The sequence below is a fragment of the Dufourea novaeangliae genome, unplaced genomic scaffold, assembly GCF_001272555.1.
Source record: "Dufourea novaeangliae isolate 0120121106 unplaced genomic scaffold, ASM127255v1 scaffold7, whole genome shotgun sequence".
NCBI lineage: Eukaryota > Metazoa > Arthropoda > Insecta > Hymenoptera > Halictidae > Dufourea > Dufourea novaeangliae.
Genome location: NW_015373896.1, coordinates 133,143 through 158,555, shown reverse-complemented (window position 1 = coordinate 158,555; position 25,413 = coordinate 133,143). Strand labels below are relative to the sequence as shown.

At 38.4% G+C, this 25,413-nt stretch overlaps 3 protein-coding genes across 9 annotated transcripts; 1 reads left to right on the top strand and 2 right to left on the bottom strand.

Moving 5' to 3' along the window:
- Positions 1 to 2,399: 2,399 nt before the first annotated feature.
- Positions 2,400 to 17,536, bottom strand: LOC107193362 (UDP-N-acetylglucosamine--peptide N-acetylglucosaminyltransferase 110 kDa subunit). 3 transcript variants are annotated; one of them, XM_015582777.1, is made up of 13 exons: positions 17,429 to 17,536; positions 17,259 to 17,346; positions 13,828 to 13,978; positions 13,493 to 13,736; positions 13,306 to 13,374; positions 9,409 to 9,605; positions 7,093 to 7,182; positions 6,832 to 7,012; positions 5,920 to 6,522; positions 5,195 to 5,709; positions 4,452 to 4,905; positions 3,718 to 4,094; positions 2,400 to 3,613 (listed from the first exon to the last, which is right to left on the bottom strand). In XM_015582777.1, the coding sequence occupies exons 2-13, from the start codon at positions 17,287 to 17,289 to the stop codon at positions 3,421 to 3,423; spliced, it is 3,105 nt and encodes a 1,034-aa protein (XP_015438263.1). In that variant the 5' UTR covers positions 17,290 to 17,346; positions 17,429 to 17,536; the 3' UTR covers positions 2,400 to 3,420. The 3 variants fall into 3 exon arrangements, with proteins under 3 accessions (XP_015438263.1, XP_015438262.1, XP_015438260.1); XM_015582776.1 differs by having other exon boundaries at positions 17,259 to 17,536; XM_015582774.1 differs by lacking the exons at positions 17,259 to 17,346; positions 17,429 to 17,536 and adding an exon at positions 14,734 to 15,041.
- A 1,136-nt stretch (positions 17,537 to 18,672) lies between these two features.
- On the top strand, positions 18,673 to 19,980 carry LOC107192707 (nucleoside diphosphate kinase). Its single transcript, XM_015582032.1, has 3 exons — positions 18,673 to 18,981; positions 19,533 to 19,634; positions 19,723 to 19,980. The coding sequence occupies exons 1-3, from the start codon at positions 18,802 to 18,804 to the stop codon at positions 19,957 to 19,959; spliced, it is 519 nt and encodes a 172-aa protein (XP_015437518.1). The 5' UTR covers positions 18,673 to 18,801; the 3' UTR covers positions 19,960 to 19,980.
- Positions 19,981 to 20,838: 858 nt separating this feature from the next.
- On the bottom strand, positions 20,839 to 25,396 carry LOC107193083 (lipopolysaccharide-induced tumor necrosis factor-alpha factor homolog). 5 transcript variants are annotated; one of them, XM_015582477.1, is made up of 5 exons: positions 25,317 to 25,396; positions 24,992 to 25,224; positions 22,556 to 22,694; positions 21,646 to 21,790; positions 20,839 to 21,289 (listed from the first exon to the last, which is right to left on the bottom strand). In XM_015582477.1, exons 3-5 carry the CDS (start codon positions 22,674 to 22,676, stop codon positions 21,187 to 21,189), a joined length of 369 nt encoding a protein of 122 aa, XP_015437963.1. In that variant the 5' UTR covers positions 22,677 to 22,694; positions 24,992 to 25,224; positions 25,317 to 25,396; the 3' UTR covers positions 20,839 to 21,186. The 5 variants fall into 5 exon arrangements, with proteins under 5 accessions (XP_015437963.1, XP_015437979.1, XP_015437970.1 ...); XM_015582493.1 differs by lacking the exons at positions 24,992 to 25,224; positions 25,317 to 25,396 and adding an exon at positions 24,170 to 24,242; XM_015582484.1 differs by lacking the exons at positions 24,992 to 25,224; positions 25,317 to 25,396 and adding an exon at positions 24,079 to 24,156.
- Positions 25,397 to 25,413: the final 17 nt, after the last annotated feature.

The window sequence follows — 25,413 nt, the reverse complement described above, 5'->3', positions numbered from 1 at the left end:
TTTCAAACAATTTGTTCACGTAATAAAAGTACCAATACTTTGTATACCACTCGCGGACGGAACTATAGAAACCGGATTTAATTCCAATTCAACCTTAAACTTCTTCCCTTCTTCCCTTCTTCCCCAAATGGTAATCTGATCGGTGAGACAACAGATTTTAATGTTTGCATGAGATGGGCGAAGCAATGGGATCGAACGCGACCCAATTCCGCAAGCTTTTTACGCACCGCGGTAGCGTTAAATGGCCGAGAATCTATCTGCACCGAGCAACATGATGTAAAATTCAGCCCACAGTGCAGAACGAGCCTTCCTTGAACACACTGCCGATCACGGGGAAACCAATAAAAGTTAATCTTGCGGTTTAAATGGTTTCATGAGCTTTTTTTCTTGAACGAAAGCACTCAATCGTTACCGGAGCCACGACGTTTCATGTGTACCCCCAAAGTGGCGTTTTTCAATTATGAAATAACGCTTTTCGAGAAGTTTCCCGATACTACGAGCGGTTCCCGTAACACGTAATCACAATATCTATGTATAATAAAATGGGTTCTAAAGTACATGCTGTTATTTCAAAAGAAATTCGGCTAGAAAAAAGATTAATTTAAAGGATTGTCAGAATCCTGAATGAGAATTAAGACGATTTATATACCCCGTACATGCATATCTCTGTCGATTCATTTGGTCCAGCTCCCGAAACATAAGTACTGTGTAGCTTCCAGTTGATTCTACGGCTGTACTACAGGGTGATTCTCTCGCTAAAGGTCCCAAAGAAGGTTCCCGCCGAGATGCTCCGGTGCTCTTTTCCGAACGAGCAGGATGGAACGAGAACCCGTGGAGGACGCTTTCGACCCAGTTTCACCCGATTCACCCTCGCTTGGCGATGGCACCAGCACGAGAAATCGATACTGCGCCTAAGGGCCACGGTGCTGTGCTCTATCAGTACGAAAATTATCACTCTAGTCTGCGCAGAAGCGATAATTAGAACCCTGCAGAATGACATCACTTTCCTTCTCCCTTGCACAATCTTTGAAATTTTCCTCCTTTATTCGTTATTTCGAAATTGTGAGGTTGTGATTTTAACAAGTTTCTATTCGCGAAAATAGTCGAATTTTTATGAAATATAACGTTCGTTAAACATATCAGATTTTCATGACAATTTAAATTTTCGAATTACATATGTACATACTTTGTAGTCGATAAGCAAGAGACTTTCAACCTGGCAGTCTACGTCCACAGCACTGATGGTGATCTCCCACAAGGGTGAATTCGTTCATCTGTGGGACAATAAAATATTGACGATCATTTGAAGGTTATTCAAAAGAATAAATAATGGTGGAAACTTTGTGAAATACATACTTATGTACACATCATAGAATAATATATAACACATTTCGGAAAGTATAATGCAAACTTCTTATGCTTCACATTTCAATTGTTATCGTACTGAAACATAAATTGTGTAAATTTATCGTGTACTTATTATTTATAGTTGGCGAATGTAGTCGTTCATTTGGATATATGTACATAAAAGCATTGAGTTACAACGTTTGAGTCACGCGAAAAAATCAGAACACTGACACTGCTTGGAAAAAGACCGACGATCAATAATATGTATAACGAATTGTTCAGAGACTCGACTCACAGGCACATAAATAGGATCGGTGCAGCCTTTTAATGGAGTATAGTCTGCAGAATACTCAATAGGCATCAAATAGACGAAGTAATGTGCATATTTTTTATTCGAGACCGAAATAAAACAGAAAGTAACAATTTCTTTTAAAAACGATATAATTGTTTATAGTTTCCTTTTTAGTACTACCAAAAATATTTTCTTCGTATTTGTATTATTTATTCGGTGTTATTAAAATGCATGTCAATATAGATTTACAAATCTACACTTTGTTATTTAAAAAAAAATTATAGTCTAGCATTGGAAAGTTTAATTTTACACATATTTCCAATCCGTATTAACGGTTTGGTTATCTGATACATTTGTTTCTAGTGTCAACCGGAAATAAAGATCAGGGAATCAGGACTGTTTGAAGCTACTCTTGTATCTATATCTGCAACATAAATTGTGCGTAATGGGACAGTTACTCGTTATCGAGAATGTGCAATATTGATAATACACAGTGGGCGGATGAGGTCATATACACAGCAAATGTAATAGGATATGGCGCAGTCTTTTTACTACTCTAAAATTTGAGAGATTAGGAAAATTAACTTACCATAAATCGAAAAATGCATTTCCTTCATCCGTTCCGTAAAGGATAAAAGAAAATATAGTGACGCATAGTTTTTAATAATTACACGGAACAGACCATTCTTACAACACAACACAACACAACACAACACAACACAACACAACACAACACACGTCCACATTCCCTCAAATTAAGATACTTAATTGGTTTTATTCTATAGACTATAGACGTACATCAGGAGTTTCGCTACAGTCAACACCTTCTCGCTACCTCAACACATTTTGTTTAAATCATAATTTACGCAGTTTACTATCAAACTAATGTAATAATTAACGATTACCTCTTTTTAATATTTACACGTATTTCATTAATCGATCATATATATAATACAACTTGCATTCTTTGCTGTCAGCAATTGCTAATAATTAATATCTTGACGTGTACAACCAACTCACTCCTTTTCAACTTCCCTCCCTTTGAATCTTCCTTTCCGAGTTAATCGTATTCGAAGCTAATTACGAATAACGTAGTATAGGACCACCGCAAAGAACAACCAGAAGAATATCCCCTCGTAGTTACTCGAGATCGTTTACGAGTCACGCGTCAAAAACCCTCTAAACCAGCCAGACTCTCGAATAGAAACAGTCATAATGTCGGCTACGAACTTTGTCGTTATACGTATGCTTGTTTGTGCACCCTTTACATAAAATAATTATTTAATATCCCTATCCGTTCAACCTGGGGACAAGAAGATAACCATCGAGAGACAGAGGAGACCGTAGTTTGTCGTTTTATCGTCGAGTTACGTCAAGAATGACCTACGAAATCCGTTATGTATAATATTATAAACGTCACAGGGCGAGTGATGCGGTGATACACCACCGCCGACACAGGAAGCGAACGTAATTGTTTCTTATGACTCGTACGTACGATATAACAATCGATGATTTGTTTTTATACGCCATGGTTTTGTCGAACTTTTGCATCACCGATCGTACGTACCAGTATTCTGCATGTAGTCTAAGCTCGATGATTTTATCATACCGAACAGTAAGTACACTATTGTGTACGGAATTTTATGCGAAAATCTTGATCAAATTAGGATATCGATAATCATCTGTTCTTAAATGCTAAAGTCTCCAGAAAACAGATGGTTACGAAATTAAAGCTGTGTATGTATAAATTAAAACGTAGGGAATCGTCGTGGTGGCCATTTTTAAGAGGACATGGCTGTTAATTTTTCTCTTTCGTTTCTATCTACAGCCGCCACGTGATCAGGCTTTTCACCTCGCGCGTAACGGTCCCACATTTTTTTGTATAACATTTCCATGCCTATCGCGTACAATTTGCAATTGAAAAGGGGACTCTCGGATCTAGCTTTCCATACCTTAGCTCTCGTCGCTTTTAAGCTAAAAACGAAACAGAAAAAAATTAACGAAATATTTACTAATAAAGCACAGTCGAATCATTCCCTTTCTTTCGACCAATTATTATACGAGTACGATTTACTTACTATTCTCTGTCGGTGCCTAAACGAACAGCAATATCCTGGTATTCTTGTCTTGTTCGTGCTACTAAATCGGGACATCCCAAGGTATTCAACTGACTAGCAGCAACACGTGACGCTAATGTCTCGCCTGGCAGTGTAACCACCGGAGTTCCAGTCCACAAAACATCCATACTTGTAGTATGACCATTACAAAGCGGCGTGTCTAGGCATACGTCGGCCAATTGCCCCCGCCTGACGTGTTCTTCTTTAGCCGCGACATTACTGAACAAAATCCTACCGGGTGTCAAACCTAATTGTTGAGCTGTTGCTTGCAAGTTTGGCTCGCCAACGGCTGGGAAACGAAGCAGCCACAGAACTGAGTTTGGCACATGTTTCAAAATCTGGAAGAAAAAACCGGAAACTAATGTTGAAACATTTAAAAAACCACTTGCAATTTGATTTTCCCCCTAATTATCAGATAAGTAAATTTAAGGACTAATGGTAATCACGCGAACAATTGTTAGCCGATAGAAGACACGTAAAGGCGAGCACAAACACGCGCACGCAGCCAAAATCCCGTGTAATTCGAGCCTTCCTTTCGCGTCAACCCATTAAAATCGACCCTTTCGAGAGTGTTGGTGTTGTTAGTGTTCTGCGATGTGCGCGCGCGTGTGCCGCGTCAGCCATCGCGACGCCCTCTAGAATCCACACGTATTTTAGAATTATCTATTATATGTGTATAAAGCCAGCGAACTTACATGTGCCCACATGTGAAGCGTGAGCGGATCAATTTTATACAACTGATTGAAGTTGCAGTAAACAACCGCGTCTTCTGGTAAACCGTATTGTTGTCTCGTCGTGATCACGATGTTTTGAGGCACTTCTTCACCCGTAGCCGTCTTGTTGTTCACTTGCGTAGTTGCCATTCCGTTTTGAACTACAACACCATTAACAGACATCTGACACTGGCCGGAAGCGATCATCGTCTCAATCGGAGTAGTGGTTGGCAGTTCCGCAACTTTCAACGAGATTTCAACGGGTTTGTTTTTGGCATCGGGTACGACTACTTCGCGGATTTCTTTAACCAAAGTGTTCTCGATCATTGGAGACAGATCAGTAGCATTTATCACGGCTACGTTGTCTGCTAGTTTGCCTTTCATGTTCAATTTATCGGTTAAAATAAGCCGTTCTTTGAGATGAGGGAACATTTGCCTGTAACAGAGTAAGAATATCACTATAAGCACAGTAAAATAATTAATCAAATAAAGCGCACGGTATAGAGAATATCACATGATTTCGAGAATAAGTACATAAATATAACCGTAACAACCTACCCAGACCTAGCTAAGATTTTAAAATGAAGATTAATCGAATATGCAATCGATATGATATTTCGTTTTTGTTTTTGCTGTAACACTTCTCACCGAGTCATGTTTAAACATTTCGACACCGTTTAGTCATGAAATTTTAGAAAAACTAATTATACTTGGAAAAGACTTACTTGTGGTCTCCAATGAAATACGTGTGCGGCATGTATGCAAGTTTCTCACTGTACTGACTAGCAAGTTCCAACGGTGAAGTAACTTCGTCCGTAATTAAGTAATCCATGAAACTCGCTCCCGACGTTCCCGGGTATCCAAGCCACATTACCTGAATCGGTGCCGGTCGTAGAGCAAATATCTCGTTTCTGGCACCTTTTGTGTATCCGTTCATATTCACTAGAATATGTATACCATCCGCATTAATACGGTCAGCGGCCTTCCCATTGCATGGAATTTGCGAAAGGTCGATAAAGTGTTCGGCTTCTCGTGCAATCTTTGCTCGAAACGTCGTTCCATCATCGGAGCTCAGGGCATAGCAGAATATTTCGACGTTCTGTCGCTCATGAAGTCCAGGAACCGATTGCATGAGATGACTGGTTGGATGATTTCCGAAGTCCGATGAAACGTAGCCAACCTTCAGCCGGGCGGTGACATCGCGTGGATATTTGTACGGTTGCTTGTGCAAAACGTGAATCTATAATAGTCATAGGAAATTATTGGGAACTTGGAGAATAAACACGATTGCGCAATTTTATAAATAAAACGCCCGAACAGCCAGATGTTCGGAGAATACATTGCGATCTTATATCTGCCTTCCATTGTAGCTATTTATTTACACATTAATATTCACAATGTGTGTAACATTCGTGACTGTATAAAAAAACAAAATATTATATATACTAACCTTTTCAATGCAGAGATTAGCGTGCCTAGCAGCGATGGCTTTCCTAAATTCATGCGAGAGAGGATAGAGCATGGAATGATGTGGGTGCACGCTGGGCAATCTGTTCTTGTCCAGTTGCTCTGCAACAATGGAGACCAGTTTCTTCATTCTAGCTTCGTAATCGGTCCAATCGCACACTATCTGCAGACAGTGTGCCAAATTGCAATACGCATCCGGAAAGTCGGGTTTCAATTTCAGAGCAGTTCTGTACGATTGAATTGCCTCAGGAATGTTCCCTGAATCTTTATGGATTGAGGCTAGATTGGAATGAGCGTCGGCAAAAGCGGGATTAATTTGAATGGCTCTCGTGTAACATTGCAGAGCCCCTTGTATATCTTGCATCTCCTTCAGTGTATTGCCCATATTCGAGTAAGCATCCGCGAAAGTCGGCTGAATACGAATAGCCTCTTTGTAATGCATCAGCGCTTCGTTTAGCTTTCCTTGCTGTTGTAATACGGAAGCAAGATTGCTATGAGCTGCTGCGAACTCGGGGAATACTTCGAGCGCTTTCAGATACAGTCGAGTTGCTTCTTCGATGTATCCTTGTTCTCTTTTTATGTTGGCCTGTAACCAGAGCATAAGAAGAGTTTCTACCGAAGAAAAATATATACACTGCATTGAGATCGTTTTTTGACCTGAATGGCAGATCGATATTTAAAAAAAAATCAAATTTCAAAGTAAAAAGATAAAGTCATGAAATATGTAGAATAATATTTTTTTGTGAATTTCATTAGATTTGATTAAAATTTAGATTTCAAACATTTTCTGTGAAACAAGGGATACACTACGATCTCCTAAACCATTGACTACCTTCCATCAGACTGACTCTAGGAATCGCAACTAATCATTGTGTGTGTGTGTGTGTATAAGTACCAAATTATTAAGGGAATCGGCGTGTGAGGGACAGAGACGAAGGGCGGTGTTGTAGCAATCCTCAGCCTCAACCACTTGCCCTTTTTCTTTGAGCGCGTTCGCCAAGTTACAATAGGCATCTGGGAAATTTGGTTGTAACTCAATCGCACGACGGTACGTATCAATCGCCAAATCAATGAGCCTGTACACAGAAACATAAATAAATCTCGCTTTGATCTTACTAAAGCGATATTATGAAAACGAGGACAAATTTTCACTTACCCTTGTTCATAGTAAACACAGGCCAAATTTCCATGAACGACCGCATTGTTAGGGCTGAGATTCAATGCACGTAGATACGCAGCTACAGCTCTGTTAAGAAACACAACATTCGCATATATTATTGATTGTTGTACGTTTTTAAAAAAATATTAACGACAAATTATTCGAAAGAATCCGATCGATGTAATTACATAGAAGAAATTCTCAGTCACTTTTAGAGTGGACAACACTCATGCGCGAACATCACACCCGAGACAAGTCGAACACGTGCCAGGTAACTATACCGTGAAGCGTCACGAGGACGATACACTCGTGCCGCAAGACTTATGAAACAAACCAGTGTCGGAATTAACCTTTTCACGCTATATTTAAACCAAGAGACGCAGCATCCGGGGTTAGAAGATCGCGAAAGGGTTCGCTCTAATTGAGCGCGCAAAGAGGATCCGATCGTAGTCGTGGGCGAAATCACCGTGTACACGACAACGCACTGGCAGTCCATTCCTTCCCCATTTCGGTGTTTCGATTTTCATAAATTAGTGCTATCGAATAGAAAGGCAAAATGGACGATTCCGAAGAGACGAGATGCGACCGTTGTTAGTTTTCCGCCGCAAAACTCTTAACTACCAGCTACGTTTTTAATAATACACCCCCCACCATCCGTTAAAGACCGTACACACCCTCCCACGAGGATCAAAGGGTTCTCTCCCTCTGTGGGGGCGGAGCGAGTTTTGGAATCGATAGTTTGTCCAGTTTCTCCCGCTGTTGTGCGTAATGACCGAGATAGCTTGGGACCACGAATACGCGTAAATACAGAGTCTGGCCTACATTGAACAAATACTATGTAGTTTCTTTTCTCGTTGCCAAAACATTTCAATTCTCTCGTTATGAAATGCGTTGTTCCAAACGTTGGGTATTCATGAACAGTAATAATATTTACGTTAAGTCGATCGGTATGTGCTAACGGTGCTTACCAGTTTCTTCTTGGCATTAGTCAACAGTTTTTTAACATCAGAGAAATATAAGAAAAATAAAGATCGGATACTTTTTTAAAAGACCTCGTATATCGAATAATCCAATAAATCTTTCTACGCCCCTGTTATGCATAACAGATTGATAACGAAATTTTTATTGCCATTGCATGTTCAGTTGGAATAAAGAACCGACGGGACTTGAAGATACATGTGCTGAAGAATGACGTTATGCTCGCGGGCATCTCTGCGAAGGAGACAGAGAAAGAACGATGAACTTGAAAGGACGTTGTATTTGTATGAATATCGATTCCCCGTGTTTACATGCCGAATCGTGCCTTTTCCTCGCGAATTTTTTTTTTGTTTTTTTTTTTCTACGAACAAGTGCTAATGTCACACGGCACTTTCTTATTCGAAAGACGATGACCATTTTTAAAAAAAAAAAAGGATAATTAAAAACTTTGCATGTACCTAAATCTTTAAGAAACGCCAATCAGCATAAGAAGCAATGGTAAAACAATTTGTGGAACACGCATAGCACTATACTATTATAATGATTTGTGTGACTTTGTACTACCATTAACGCCTGGAATAGAAACCATTAAAGGAATAACTTATAAAGTCACTTTCTCTCTAGCACAGACTTTAAAACCAACGCCAATATAAATCAAAGGCGACGATCGATCAAACTGTGCGTATAAATCAGTTATTTTAGTGGAGAATTTTTTTAATGGCTCGGGAATCGATCTCGGGTCTTCCGTTTACTAGGCAATTGTATTATCCACTGGGCTAATCAGCCCATCCATCATACTTTTCTCAATTCATATTGTACAATAAAACCTAGTTCAAAAACTCACGATGGTGGGTGGGGTCTTTTTGTTCATCGATTCCAGAAAAAAAATTCAATCAAAACTCAATAATTATACTAATTTTCAGATATCACAACACGTTCAGAAAGAAACTATTTCATTTTCATGCTACTATTAACAATTTCATGGATGTTACGTTCTTGAATGTCAATGATATGACGATACCCCTGGAATTTTCATAACACATGTGTCCAAATTGTGAATTGAACAGTTCATAAGGCCGTGAAAAATAATTGTACAGATTATGTAGTAAGTATCACTGAATTAGTATTATTAATCGTACAAGATCCGCTTTAGTCAGAGTACTTAACATCTCGCAATTAGTCCCACCAAGAAATATTTATGACGGATGGATATTCCAAATCTTGCCAATGGTCACCCTATTATTATCATGTAAATTCTGATACGGTAACGTGGGCTAAGCTGAACGACAATTCTGAAGACTCGATAGAAACAGTTATTATATGATCTCCCCTTACCTATCGAAGATCCTGGCCTCTTTGAGCACGTTGCCAAGATTGATATACGCGTCCAAGAAGTTCGGGTCAAGCGCGACAGCCTTTTCAAAATGATGGATTGCCAGCCATATTTCACCCTGAGCGTTGAACACGCAGCCAAGATTGCTCCAGGCGACCGCAAAGTCTGGACGTGTCTCGATTGCCTTTAGGTAGCATGCCTACAGACAAACGATGAATTAAAAGTAATGCTCGCGTAATGTAAGGGACGCGCCGCGCGTATTACCCGACCTCTCCTCGCCGCGCCGCAGCTTTCACACACTTCACCAACCTCGGAAACCTCAGAGAACAAACACACACACACACACACACACTCACTCACTCACTCACTCACTCACTCGAACATACTCTCGCACACACGCGCGCGCACGCATACATACACGAACACGCACGTCAGTCCACATTCGCTCTATCTGTCTCCCTTCTTTGTTATTAGCCCCCTACTGTCGCCGCTTTTACCTTCCTTCGGAGGGAAAGGAAAAGACTACACTGATTCAATTCTATTGCATTTTGATAGACAACTTTTAGTAAATCGTGCTCTACTATCTTGTAGTAGGTACACTACTAATGAAAAGCTGTCACACCAAAGATTACTTGATCTAGAAGATCAGTAACCGGTTTCTTCGAGTTGACGATTTACTATCGAAGATGTAGACTATTCAACTACAGTTCTAAGATTTGTTACACTAAACCTGAGAGATCTGTTGATGTAAGGTTCGAAGCATCGTTGACACTGTCTCGTCAAGAAGAAGAAGAAGAAGAAGAAACAAAAATTACCAACCTCAGTTAACTCGTAATAATTGATACTCTGTGCCGAAATTCCACATCTTCTCGGATATTTAAATCTTATACGGTTGCAGTTATTCCATGGGGAATTAAAAAAGAAACGGAGACAGAGAAAACGAAGCTTATTCTGCTATTCGTGTAATAGGTATGAGGATTTGGTATGAGATCAGGAAGAAAGGTAAAGAGGTGCGCGCTAGAAACGTCATCGTGGAAACGTGAGCGATTCGGGTGTCTCGTCTCGTGACCGTCGATTCTCCGGAATGCGTCCGGTGGACTCGACGGCACGTAGTACGCCCTTTGCTATAGTCATCATCATCATCATCATCATCATCATCATCATCATCATCATCATCGTTGTCAGTCGGCCAATTCACCTCGAGGATTCTCCGTTGGTCGATGAGCTTGAACAAACACGTATGTGTGTAACTTTTGTCATTACCCATGTCCCATTTAGCTACATATATGTGTACAAATGCATAGAGATACGTATTATAGGTTAGAAATCAATAATGGCACGATTAACAAAATTTTTCAAAGCCCCCGTTACGCGACGACGCTCCTAAAGGTCAAACAGGGATGTGCATCGCGCGTGCTGAGAGGCGGGCTGCATCATATAAAACAGAGTAATCCGTACCTAAACAATAATTAAAAGGGCATTTACAGTCGGCCGATCTCTACGTGGGACACAGGACAAGAAGTGGATTAGGGGTTGATCGGTTAGAGTCAAGGAAGAACCGAAACAAGAGGACAGAAACGAAGTTGGATGAGCTTCAAAATACCATTTAGGAGTGTCCATTTCGTCGGTGAAACGGAGAAATGGTCTGTAAATCATCTCTACAACTTCTTGCACTGTACTTGAAAGAATGGCATAAATTGTAGTACAATGCAAAAAATTTTTTAATGAGATATGTACCTTTTTCCCGTCTTTTCGTTGACAGGTTAACAAAATCCAACTTTCAAATCTCGTGGAACAGCGGAACCAGTATATCGACGGTCTGATGGAATCGTTCAAGAGATCGGCCTTAGGAATTACTTTACCTGCAGTGTACCCTTCGGTAGGTTGACGGTAGGTACGGCTTGCAAGCTCTCATAATAAACTTAGACCGAGAGACAGTGTGTTACTGAATAACCAGATTCAGATTCACCCTTTGTCGAGGAACCCATGGTAACCGAGACCAATCACATTGCTCCGACTTCCCCTCCTAGAGTTGATCATCCCATCCACAACAATAAGACAGCTGCGTTAATGTCTCTTCACTGATACTCTTCGCCTCAACTTTGTCTTCTGTGTGTGCGTGTGTGTGTGTTTGCGCGTGCGCATGTGTGCGCGCGCGCGCGTGTGTGTGTGTGTGTGTGTGTGTGTGTGTGTGTGTGTGTGTGTGTGTGTGTGTGTGTGTGTGTGTGTGTGTGTGTGTGTGTGACTATGTATATATTTTTTCAAATAGGTAAATAGAGGTACCTAGTCCTGCATGCCAGTTTAGAGACACGCTTCGCTGAGATCGTCAGCCACCATGTTAGATATGAGTACCATTACATTAGTTGTCACATTGGTACATTAAAAATTGGAACTCCTGTAGACCAGAGAATTAAATTTTCAATCTCTGATGGTCTGATGATATCAATACTTTTCAATGCCATGATTTGTATCCTTTTTTCTGATTTTTCTATGGAATACAGATTTGTGCCTTTCTATAAGCGTGTGTACTTCTGGTGGCGAAACGTACTGAGCGAAACACGAACGAGCTGACTAGAAAGCGCTCAAGAGTGGCAGGAAATTCAACGGAAGGCCTTTCTCGTTGCTGCATTCGAAATTCATCGACAAGCGTATCTGCAGACAGTACTCAGAACATCCACAAAGGGGAAGGTTCGATTTGGCTGTAATTTTCACACAAGAAACTCAAGTCCGAAAGAAGTGTAATATCAGCAGATGGTTGCTTATCGACAGTCGCCGCGCCGCGCTGCAGTGTGGGAAGCAGACCACTTGACTCTAGTTGCTTTATTACCACTTGAAACCAGCAAAACTCTTGGGACTCCAAACAATCCCGTGAGTTTCCAACCGACGGAGAATATTTCTAATTTTATAAATGTACCAATAAGATAGTTTATCAACATACTTTTCTCCAGTTATCAAATAATAAGAAAAACTTCGTCAAGTGATCTCGCGCTATCATATAATATCACCGTACACACAAAAGCGGTTACTCTGCATAGTTGGAAAAAGTAGTTGGAAAGAAAAGGTCGCATTTATCCACATATACGTAACGGATTGGTATACCTAAAGGCAAATACACATTCAGAATAAGCTCAATCAAATGAGATGAGCTTAACAGATACGGTCGCGCGCTGCAGGCCCTATTGTTGCTTGCCACGCTTCAAACAAATGTATCAAACAGAAAGTAACTTTTTATGTATCAGTAATTCAATTTAAAACAAACAAAAAAAAACCATTAAGTATGCTGTAATAGGACCGACAATTATTGAGAGTTGCAATAACACCATGAGACCACGAAAACCCATGCTATTGTCGTCTTTGAAGGTGTTATTGCAAGACGCGCAATGCAAGAGGGAACTGAAACTGTTTCCAGTTGACTTTAACACTAATACCCTCGTGTGACACGTTTGACGCTGTGTTGTCTCGCTAACTCATGATCAGGAGAACAGAGCAGGGAACATCAAACGCGGCATTGTTGATTAAAATTAGGTAGGGATGGATGCGCGCGCGATGTACTATTCGCTATCGGAATGTGTGTTTAGATTCGTTTTCTTGTAATAATACAGATTCACGCGTTCCTTGATCCGATAGCGTGACACCGCGCGCCGCGCGCAAACTTTTACCGCAACGAAAAAGGTATTCTGCTTGAATGATGCGGATACACTGCTAGATTCCTGGCCATTCTACCGAGACACTGACTAGCGCTCGTGCACATCGTACAAAATGCATTGATGCCTTATCAAAGAAAGCTTTGTAACCAGCCAACATCGTAGACCCGTTTGACTGCGGCACCAATGCATCCAACAATGTGCATCACACGTTAAATTAATTTACATTAATAGCTAATTGGCAAAGGAACCTACCTTGGCTTCGTCAAGTCTTGCTAATGCTTTCAAAAGATTACCGAGATCGCTTCTCACGCAATAGAGATCCTGTAACACAAAGGTACATTCAATATACTCCGATGTAGATGAACATTATATAATAACCCTTCGAAGAGCATCTAAAAATAGATTTCATTTTAGCCTAATATCATGCTGAATTACTCACAGGGTTGTATTGTAGAGCAGTCACATATGCTTGAACTGCTTGTTCCATATCTCCTGCAGCAACCAAAGCAGCTGCCAAGTTAATGTATCCATCAATGAAGTCTGGTTTCAACCTGACAGCATGCCGATAATTTTCCAATGCCTCCTGTAGCTGACCACGCTCCTTGAAAACATTTCCAAGATTGCTGTAAGCCTCTGCCAACAAGGGATTTTGCTTTATCGCCAAACTACTATAATGGGCTGATCTGAAATGTACAAAAAGAATTTTTTAACACTGTATAGAGAAAAAAAAACACATAAATCAGTACAAATTGTTTGAAGAAAAAAAACATTTACTTTTCTAGCCTTCTACATTGAAAATGAATAGAAGACAACAATAAAAGAACTCCTGTGTTGTTTGTCTCTTGGCGCCAAAGCTGCATGCAGTGTCTTTCTGCATTTTCGTAGTCCCCTGCTTGATACTCTCTATGAGCAAGCTCCAATAGCCCTGGAAACAAATTAAACATTATACAAATGTCTTTTTGCACATTCAATGAAATGTAAAACATTTTTATTGAATGAATTAAGACCAAATTAATGAAGAAGTTGATGTACAATATAAATTGTACATCGACGAACAAACTCTGCTTTCGCTAGGGGAAAAAGCGGCGACGGGGAAGATCCTCGTACTACTTGGTAAATTTGTTTTAGGTACTGAAATAAATATTAGATAGAATATTAATTGAGCATAAATGTCAGTAACCCCCAAGACCAAGTGGTGGGGAGCCCTTTCCCTAAGACGCTTTTCCCCTAGCTCTAGCGATGCCGAGTTTAATCGTGAGTTATTTCTAAAAAAAAAACATACATATATAACGTTGTCAAATGTGATAAGATATCGGAATTAAAATGGCGTAGAACGACAAAAAATAACTCCACAAGGCACGAGTATTGAAATGGCGACTTCCGTCGCGCATTCAAATAGACAAACGCAAATGCCAAACTGTGAAGTAATGATAAAAGAACAAAATAAAACATAGGAAAGACATACTGAAACACAGTATACAGAAAAGAAAATATGAATTTTGTGATTCTAAGAAGAGCACACAGAAACACAAATGAAAGTTACGACGTTGTATATGAACTTTGGATAAGAATCTACGTAAAAATAATATACGTCTCTAGGTTGATTAACACATAACGATTTTTCTTTAAGTTTGTCGGTCTCAAACACGCGAGGGGAAGCCGGACGTAAAATATACGAACAGTAGGAATCAACGGCGAGATTTATGGTCTGATTTTCGGCGATTGCAATCAACTCCTTGCCCTGGGTATCCTGTGTAACAACCAGAAGATTCTGTCCATTCTGCCACTCGATGGTTCCGTTACAAATATCATCCGAACTATTCACCACGTTTCCAATTACTATTTCGTTCGAGTTTCTCAGAACGGTTTCTTTCTTCTCGGCGAATCTCAGGGTCATTTTGTTTACAAATGTTTTTCAGTTCGTTACTCTGATCTACCCGCGGGAGCGGCACAGGTATGTACACACATACAACCACACACTGTGTACACGCGCAATCATCAACTTCGTTCGAACAGTTTCAAGAGACTTTTCTCGACACACCAAAATTTCTCTCTCGGGCTTTTCGTCCTCTGAAGACGGTCTTCCAGTCGGTCTCAAAGGCTCACTCAGCTCACTGCTCTTGTCACTTCCTTCAGTCCAGTTTTCATACGCGTCTTGTCCAAATTACAGATCCTTGACTCTTACACAATTTTGCATGACACAACGTCGCTTCTCTTTTCTGTATACACTGCGTCGTTCACCATCCACCGTATTCCTATAGAAATTACGCTCCCGGCCCAAGTTAACCCCGCCAGATCGTGCAGCCAGCCGATTGGTTCACTCGACCACTATGGCGGATTTCCGCGTCGTCGTACTGGTGAAGACGTAAAAGGGAACAAGGGTGAGGAAGACACCCGGCTCATGGGAACGTCGACACCAAACTCGGTACATATACATGTACCATATGATTTTTATTTTCCATGTTCCGTATAAACAAATTTTTAGCACATCGCTCGTACATTATTCCTTTATTTTTATGATAATTTGTTTTCTTTGTTGTAGGACTCACTTATCTCGAGTTTTTAGTAAACAAAAATGCAAATACAGCTACACTTTAGATGTATACAACTTGTTGAACAAGCATTATGTACTGGTTACACGCGATACAGATTTAGATTTTGAAGTACTAATTACTCAGTTCAGATTTTATGTAATGTTCGAGACCTGATTTTCTGGTTTACTATACATATGTTTGTATGTACATACAGGAATATTGTTACCCTTGAGTTATTCATGGAAATTTCCTGATGTAATCAGGATCAACTTTACATATTTGAAATTTTTAAATATTAATTGGAAATAACATATAAAAATAGAAACAGTAAATATCACAGAGAAAATATAAAAATTTCGGTAGAACACAAGGCGTGTATGCACGTGACAGAGCGTCGCCGCCCGCACAAAGAAACCAAACTAGTGGTTCTCAACCGCTATTAACAAAGATAAATTCTTTTGACTTTTTGAAGGTGTATTTTATATTTGTGAATTATATGTTATATTTCGATCAAGAAACGATCATGTTTATTTTATTATAATGCATTTTTATAAATTAAGATAACGCTTTGTTATTTAGATTTAACAATATTTATCATACACATACGCACTTTATATCTTTCAAACTGTGAACTGTGAAAAAGCGTCACAACTGGAGTTTCGATTTCGAAAGCAGCATTAGGAAAGTTTGAATAAAATCGAAAGCTTTCATTTGCGAAATAAAGTACGTAAAGGGAAAAACGTTGCAAAGAACCACTGAAAATACGAAGAGGCGGTCGGCCCCCACTCTCACGCGCGGAAAGCAGATGGAATAGGTACGGAATGGAATATTCCATCGTCACTTTAACGAAGAGGGACGGTGAATCGGAGAACGAGAAAAGAGAGAATGTAGCTTAAGGGAGAGTAGACTCGCCGAATGGGGGAGAAAAAAGAACTACATATATGTAAACTACATAAATAGTATAAGCAATAGCAAACCATCGATGCTCCTATTCGTATGAAAAGTAAAATAAAATATGAAATCGTTAAATGACAATTTTAATAGTGATCATTTGTGCATCCAACATTATTGAAACCGTTGAGCAGCCACCTCCTTATTTTTAATCGAATAATACAAATTTCACACCTTTCAATAAACGAACAAAAAAATGACTAACATTATGCAATAAAATCATCTATAGTACTTGAAATGGTCAGATACATTCCAATTTTTCAATACATACTACACGTGAATCTGCAATGCTATACTATTTTGTTTCTTTTGGATAAACTCATATTTAGAAATCAATGAGAAACCGATAAAATGTTTTTTTTTTAAATTGTGAATATTCACGTAAAGTATCAATCTCATTAAAAAGTTTCGAATAAATAGCATAATTCAATGTCGCTCGTAGAACGGCATTGTATAGAACACGAGTACAAGAGGGAAAATACATTGAAGAAGCTACAGAAATATTTATATGTATACATATAGTTTTCGTTTGTCCCAACTTGTATATATGTATACATATATGTAGAATTTCTCGCAATGTGTATTTTTAGCAAGGCCTAAAGGAAATACACATCTATCCATGGACTCGTTGCCTTGTTGCCCGTTCGATCGGAACTTTGTTAATGAAACAATGATGGTTCCATTGGATTGAAACTCCGTTAAGATCGTTTAATTACATACCAACTGTCGAGAGCTGTTGTATTTCGTTCATCTTGAGAATGACACTGGTGCCCGCAATTTGTTGATGATTCTGTTGCTGCGGCTGCTGCTGTGCTTGCATGATCACGGCCACCATAAAAAAAATGATACGCGAACAAGAAGAAAGACGCGAAAAAAATTTTACTAATTACTCGTGGAAAGATTAAGTTGCCAATATAGAGTGTCCAGATCGAAGGCAGATGAATGGCAACGAGTCGAATCTAGACGCAATTCGGAATGTCTCGTGAGAATCGAAACAAAACCACAGGTACGCGCAGCTCTTAGGTCAGCATGCACTAGCGCGATCTTTCAGCGTGCGCCATCATGGATTTTCGAGCACACATATATATATATATATATATATATATATATATATGTATATGTATATGTATACTTCAAACTGGCCAGATCAGTATATACATACGGTATGCAAGTTACGAAAAATAGTAATTACACGGCCGTCGAATATTTCGTTGCTCGAGAGTCTTTAACGGAAAACTCCGACAGTCACGGTTTCGTAAGTTCTGTCGCGAATAGCAGCCTGACAACGACACGAAAACTCTAGCATAACGTTGGCCACGGACACGTACGTAACATGGGCCGACCCGGAAAACCAATCGATGAACGTGGATAAACGTATTCCGGGACGTATAAGAGACTTGTGCAGCTCCACGCGCGGGAAATACGTCGCGCTGATACAGACGATGTAATTACACTGCACACTTTGGGCTATTATACTCGGTGAATCTTGGAATTTTTCTAATAAAAATATTCCGACAAATATGATACCAAGTACTCTTCTATAAAATTAACTAAACATGAATTTAATTGTCCATAATGTGCATAATATTTTTCCCTTTCAACAAATTGATCTGTTAATCGTTACGGCGTGTCTCTACGTATGTGCATGTGCAGGGTTTGACAAAGATATTATTATAGAAAAAAGACGGAGTAAAATTATTGATCGTAACAAACATAAGTTTTGTATAGTAAGTAAGTATATATATATGTGTATCCGCACGAGCAAATTCGGCTTCCGCTAGGGGAAAAAGTAATAGAAGCCGAGTTTGCACGTCAGTGCGTACGTGACATACGTATAATTATAATTATATTTAAAGATACAAATTATTAAAAATAGGAGTACTATCAAGACATTATTATTCGATAGACTACCAATGTGGAGTGGAAATATTGGATGTTATATAGAAACTAATTGTTATGTAGAAAATTGCTGAAAATTTTAAAAGAAAACTATGAGCTGTAGAAAAAAAAGAATTAAACGCATACTGGTTTTCGCGCAATAATATGGCCACTTCTGGGATCTCTACTGAAGATTGTATGAGAGCGCCAAGACGGGAATGACCAAGAGTGACTTTCCCACCATTTTGAAAGAGTACTGAAGAGTGAAGAGTACGAACGTGCGAACCATTTCTTCTTCGGTGTCATTCGTCTCACTCTTACGCTGCTCAAGCTCAACGCTGCTGCTTGCTGCTCATTTGCTCATTGCTGCTGCTGCCGGCGTTGCATGGTTTTGTGCTCGATACTGGTTTTACTTCGGTTAGTTTGCAAATTAATTATGGCAGAGAACAAGGAGCGTACTTTCATTATGATCAAGCCTGATGGTGTCCAGCGTGGACTCGTTGGGAAGATAATTCAACGTTTCGAGGATAAAGGTTTCAAGCTTGTAGGGATGAAGATGGTGTGGGTAAGTTCCCTGATCTAACGCATACTCGATCGTCCTCTACAAGAAAACGCGCATACTCCGATCTTCATAGCCACGTGGACGTCGGCTTCAAGCCGGCTTTTTCGTTTTTCGCAGCTTACCGTGAAATAGAGTCTCACAAGCTCCTCTTTCAAAAACACCTGTCGTGTTTCCTCAATCAAGAGGAACATGTAGTTTTCGTGATCTTCGGTGCTAAGCTGCGTGGGACTATAATTCCTTACGTTAACGTAAAATAGTTGGAACGAAGGTCTACAATGTCCTTTGTCTTTACTTAAAATATATGTGTACACACATATACATACATATATGTATATAAAAAGAATTAATAGTAACTATTTTCATACATTCATAAAGGTGAATTAGATATCATCATAATTGATTCATTGCAATATAGCATTAGCACAAAGCCTGGAGATAAAACTAATGTCTGGTATAATATGTATATCGATTGCATTATCTATTTAATGTTCAACGCAAGAAAAGACTCCAATGCAATATTGTTTTATATTAGTACTGCAATTTACTCCTTTTAGCCGACAGAGGATTTATTGAAACAACATTACTCAGACTTAGCATCTAGACCATTTTTCCCAGGCTTAGTTAAATATATGAGTTCAGGACCTGTTGTACCCATGGTAATTATTTTATATCTAATCAATATATGTACTTCTCTTTCAAGTACAGACTTGAATGTAATGATTAAATTTTATAATTATCTCTCAGGTATGGGAAGGTTTGAATGCAGTAAAAACTGGACGTGTAATGCTGGGAGAAACAAATCCAAAGGATTCTGCACCTGGAACAATTCGTGGTGATTTCTGTATTCAAGTTGGACGCAATATTATTCATGGATCAGATTCTGTTGATTCAGCCAATAAAGAAATTAAGTTGTGGTTTGGAGAAGATAAGAAAGAGGTCATTGACTGGGCGTCCTGGGCAGAGAAATGGATATACGAATAAATTAAATAGAATAATTCTTCACAGAGTTTTAACAATTGATTATACAACAACTTATTCTCTTCTATACTGTATTTTGTCCATGTGTACTGCCATTCAAATGACACAGAGGAATCGTACATAAATTTGTCTGAGAAGAAACCATAAAAGAGGTTCTTAATAAATTGTCTTTAAAGAAACAGTATCATGATTGATGTTATTGCTGTTTTTTTATAAATTAAAAATGCATAAAGATAGTACAACGTACGAGAGTGATTTTATATTTTATCATATGAATATTGTGGCCTCCAATTACGCATCGGGTTCGTTCGCAAGTAACTCCATTTCTAGAGGCATCCTGATTTCGTATCAGGTTCGTCCTTGTTTTCAATCATCCTAGAGGCTTTTTGGCTTCGCGTCAGATTCGTTCGTGCACCTTATTAACAAACTGATAAACCATATTCCTTGGAAAAACTACACTCGCCGGCCAGTCGCGCTGCTCGCTACCCTGGCTCGTAACAGGTATGTATGAAACTTTTAATAGATTATAATATAATATATATAAGTACGTAGGTATATTACCTATTCATACTTAAAAACTGAAAAAAATGCGTATAAGTAGTGTAGTACATTATTTGTCATCAAATGTATTCTTCAGAACATTGCATACACTCTCTATATATTAATAATAATAGTATTCTTAAAATATATTAAACTAGATGTAAGAAATCTGAAAGAATGGATTGTTGATCTTTTAACAAGATCGGTAAAATAAATGCATTTTGGTGTAAAAATCACGTTTTTATAAAAATTTACGATCAATTCCTAAGTAGCACATGACGCCTCGAGGACGCCCATTTTACGGCTATTTTAGGTCTAAGGCGCCTTTAAACCGTCTTCAAAGCATCATTGGGCGTCATGTGCTATCTGGGTTAAGTACAAAACAAAATGTATGTTTCTTACACGCGCTTGTAGCATTGAACATTTACAGAGTTCATATCAACAGTATCTTGACAACTCTTTGATTTGTCGTATTGTATGATATATGTATGTATATGTACGTGGAATATGTGCGTATATTGTACGAAAAAATTATTTTAAAAATGTATCAATTATTGGGAGTTCTTGGAGTCTGCAGTCGATCGACGCAAAAAGAAAGTACTTATGTATCTCTTAGTGTCTATGTCATAACTATGTATGCAGTTATACATACATAAATGAATGTGAATGAATTGAACGTGAAACTAATTATTAATTATCCATTTGTCCCAGGTACGCCTTACAATTTGGACAATAGTGTTTTTTCACCAAACAGCTGTCCACGCAGTAAGGGCAGGGTGCACAACACCATAATCTGGAATGAAATGTTACTTTAATTAGTTTTGTTATAAGTTAGCATATATGGTTATAACGGTTATAACCTAGAACATACGTTGGCTACTTGAAAAATTTACATATATGTATATCAACGTTTCAAGAAATGTACTTTAATCACGATAATTATTTGTATTATGAAGTTCATCCTGATTTCGTTGACTGTAATTGTATATTTACAAAGAGACATATGTACATATTTATCACTATATTTTTATCTGCTCTACGAGGTGACGCTTTATATGTACATACATATACATCAATACTATAAATATGTATAAGTATAAATTCATAAAAACTGTGTACAAATTTATAAATTGTATGTTATTTAATTACCCGAAAATACACAGAACTAGCGCGAAAAGGTGAGTTTTCGTGTTCGATTCCTTTTCTACATGTGTACTGATACTGGCTTGACAATGGGGGCAAGTCAGACGTTGCGATTCTGGACCAAATTGTGGAGCTCCTATGATGACAACATCTGCAATAGTATTATTTAAAACAATTATTTCATTAATACAACAGATTGCGTGCTTGTTGTCGTAGTAAAATTACTCATGATACCCTACAATTTGTATTCTTTTATCTTCTTTTGTAGTATAATCAGTTTATAAAATACATATAGTCAAGCATAATAGGCAGCATAAGATGTAGTCAGGATACGGATTGAGTTTTGAATCCTAAGACCTCTCACGTTTCATTAATTCGTTTTACGCGTCTTTACACTTTACCGTCTTCCTGATCCCGATCACCCACAGCTGCTATCTACAGTTGGATCAAAATCTACTGGCTGTTGAAGGCAAGGTTTAGGGGTTTAGGGGTTTAAACACTGAACTTGCTAAGTGCATGTAAGAATTTCCAAAGGGGACGCAATACGCTATTGTACAAAATCCATAGGGTCTTTCCAGATCAAATCTTTTCAGCTCTCATCAGTTTCAGTTCGACAATTTACAATTCCCTTAAAACCAATTCTGAAGACGTGTATACGTACATACATATGTATGCACATATATTCTTCCGACTAAAAGCGATTTGTACGGATTCCCTTAACGCTTTAATATATGTTAGTGAGCAGAGTACATAGGTAGTGGAATTCTTTCCTAATCATACGTGTCTCTAAGTAGTAAATGAATGTAAAAAAACTCTGTGTCATTCTTAACTATAGAGGTAATTTTCAACGGACAATTAATTTCGTTAAAATTGTAGCAATGCAACTTTCTTTTCTACTTTGATATCTATTTCATACTTGGTTGTCCTTCGTGATTGCCCGGTGGTGATGGTGGCAGTGGTGGGCCACCGTAGCCTGATCCTGGCATGAAACCAGGTGGTGGTGGTGGTGGTGGTGAATACGGCATACTTTTGTCCATAATAATCTTAGACTTTATCTGAAAAGAATAATTTCAATATCACGGGGTAAATAAAATTGATAAACGCGATTAAATGTCCAGTGTAAACTGGCTTACATAACATAAATATGACTAACAGTTTTTTGATACGAGAGAGTGATTCATCGATTTATTTTTTTATAATTTATAGATGCACAGTGTTTCATAAATTTCAAAGCAAATCGAGCTTCAAAAACGCACAGGTTGAAACTAAATTTCACTCTTCGACGCATCGCGACACAACAGTAACATTGATGCAATGACATCATCGTCATTTGCAGAATTATCAGAAGAAGTAATTAACGATAATAAGTCTTTGATAATTAATGAATCACCGCGACTGTGCAGTCAGTCGGTCAGTTTTCACTATTATTAATGGACTGCAATTGCAACTGTATATACATATATGTATGCATACTGCATATGTGCGTATGCGTTGACTTTCCTTTATGTTCAAAGAAAATATGTACTACACTTTGATAATTGTGTACGTTCTCGATATAAAAATTTCTTTCACAATCCTGGAAGATTTCGCAATTGCGATGGCTGATACGTTCAAAACGAGCACACAACCGATGAACCGATGATATTCGAGCAATGTTACGCATACAGGTGTGGTTTGGCTCTATCGTTTATGTTTTTAGAAATAAATGAACTACAGACTACATTGATATCGTTACGATTATCGGGTGTATCCGAGGAGGCTAGCTTATCGTGGTTCAATCGATTGAATGAGATTCGAACTTCTCCGGCTTAACACTTCCGTTGCTGTATCAAGAATAAGCGATAAGAGGTTGATAAGATACCATGTGATAAACAAGTTTTTACGAAACCATTTCCTGTACTCTGTGAATAGATTTCTATTAAATGACAGATGTAATATGCACTGAAATTTTTCAACACAAGTAGCTACATACCTACCTATAAACTATAAAGGACGCGATGTTATCGCTAATATTAAAAATGTATGTACATACTTACATAGTGCTTTTTAAACATTCATTTGCGCGACGAAGCGTGTGTGAACTGTGAAGTGGAAAGATTTCATGATTTTAGATTCAGAAGGAATCCGGTAAAAAGTAACGATCAAAATTTGTTTCTCCGGTGTAAGAGATGGAAATTTATTTTTTTTAGAAATAACCGTAATTTTAGATAATATGCGCGTTAAACAATTTTGATAAGTGGAAACGAGAAACGGATATGAATTAAGAGTAACAAAAGAAAACAAGATCGAACGAATGACGTAACTTCGCGTAGATTTGACGACATCAACAATAAAGAGCCATGCTGATTGCGAGATACGAACGACGAAACGTGCATGCAAACTTATATTCCGTGCAATATCTACTTAGGTATTTACTTTTGCCAGTTTTTTCATGCTAACCTTGGTTATTAGTATTTTTGTACCGACCAACCGATAAACCAGTAGAAATAATTACATGTGTTTACGATTCGCTGAACGTTCAACAGAATACCTTTGTAAAAAGTATTTAAAGGCCGTAGATTTGCGATTTTGCTTTACCATTCTTGAGCTATATTCCCAAAGATGGCGACTGATATACAATATGTATGTATATCTTGTATCGAAATAAAGATCTACAATATCTATCCGTAACAAAAAAAAAAAAAAATTGATTGTATGCATTTATAGCATTTAGTATGTTTGCACAAACATTCACGGGCCAGTACTTAATGATACATATTTCAAAAATTGAAATAATGTGTTTGTCATTGATCGCAGCAGTTTACTCCACGACTTCGTTATATCATATACATATTATATGTATACATATGCATGTATACCAACAAGGTGACACCATGAAGTGAAACTTAATTCCAAAGTAATTCCAAGTAAATCGAAGTCTTACGAGTTCTCACTTTTTTCGAACAGTTCGTGTATTTCAAGTAGCTAGAAGAATTCGAACGCTCGACTCGGCTCGACCGACCGATCATTATTTGACTCGAGATTCGAGTTACTCGAATAATTCGAGTACTCGCACGCTCCTAATGTACATATATATTATGTACAAAGTTATGTACAACAAAGGAAACAACTATACTTACGGAAAAGCTTTTTAAATAACGATGTCAGATGTTACAGTTTCAAATGAAAAATAATCCCCCAATCAGACGTTAGGAAGAAAAAAACACACTATATCTTTGCATTTTCATTAAACCGTTGAAACGAGCAAATCGTTTCAATCTTTTGCTAAGTACACGCTTACAATTCGGTGCCGGCAGAATCTAAAATTATCTAGCGGCCCACTTTATTACGTACGATTTCCATGCACACATACCTGTTGGAGTCACCGTTCGATCTCACTCTGTATGTAGTCTATAGGTACGACGAGACTAAACAAATAGTCAGGTAAGTACACCGGCGTGGGCGACGTTGTGGTGTTGCGACGTTGAAATCCAAATAACGACTTGCGTTCATGCCGCTTTCACGTGTCTCAAATTTTCTATATGTATCGATAGCTGTACTCTTGTCGGACGATAGGTGGGAGGGTTGCGTTCTCGAACGAGACTTCTGCGAAATGACGTAAAAGAACACACGTAATAAGTGTTTCGTAAGATAGACGATAGTAGGTACATATCGGAAGTTTTGTATTATATATGTACTTCTTGCATACGAATATCAATCGTCTTTTTTTTTGTAATTAGTAATTTGGAAACCGATCGGACGACCGGACGTACTGTCGAAAAATGCCCATGCACG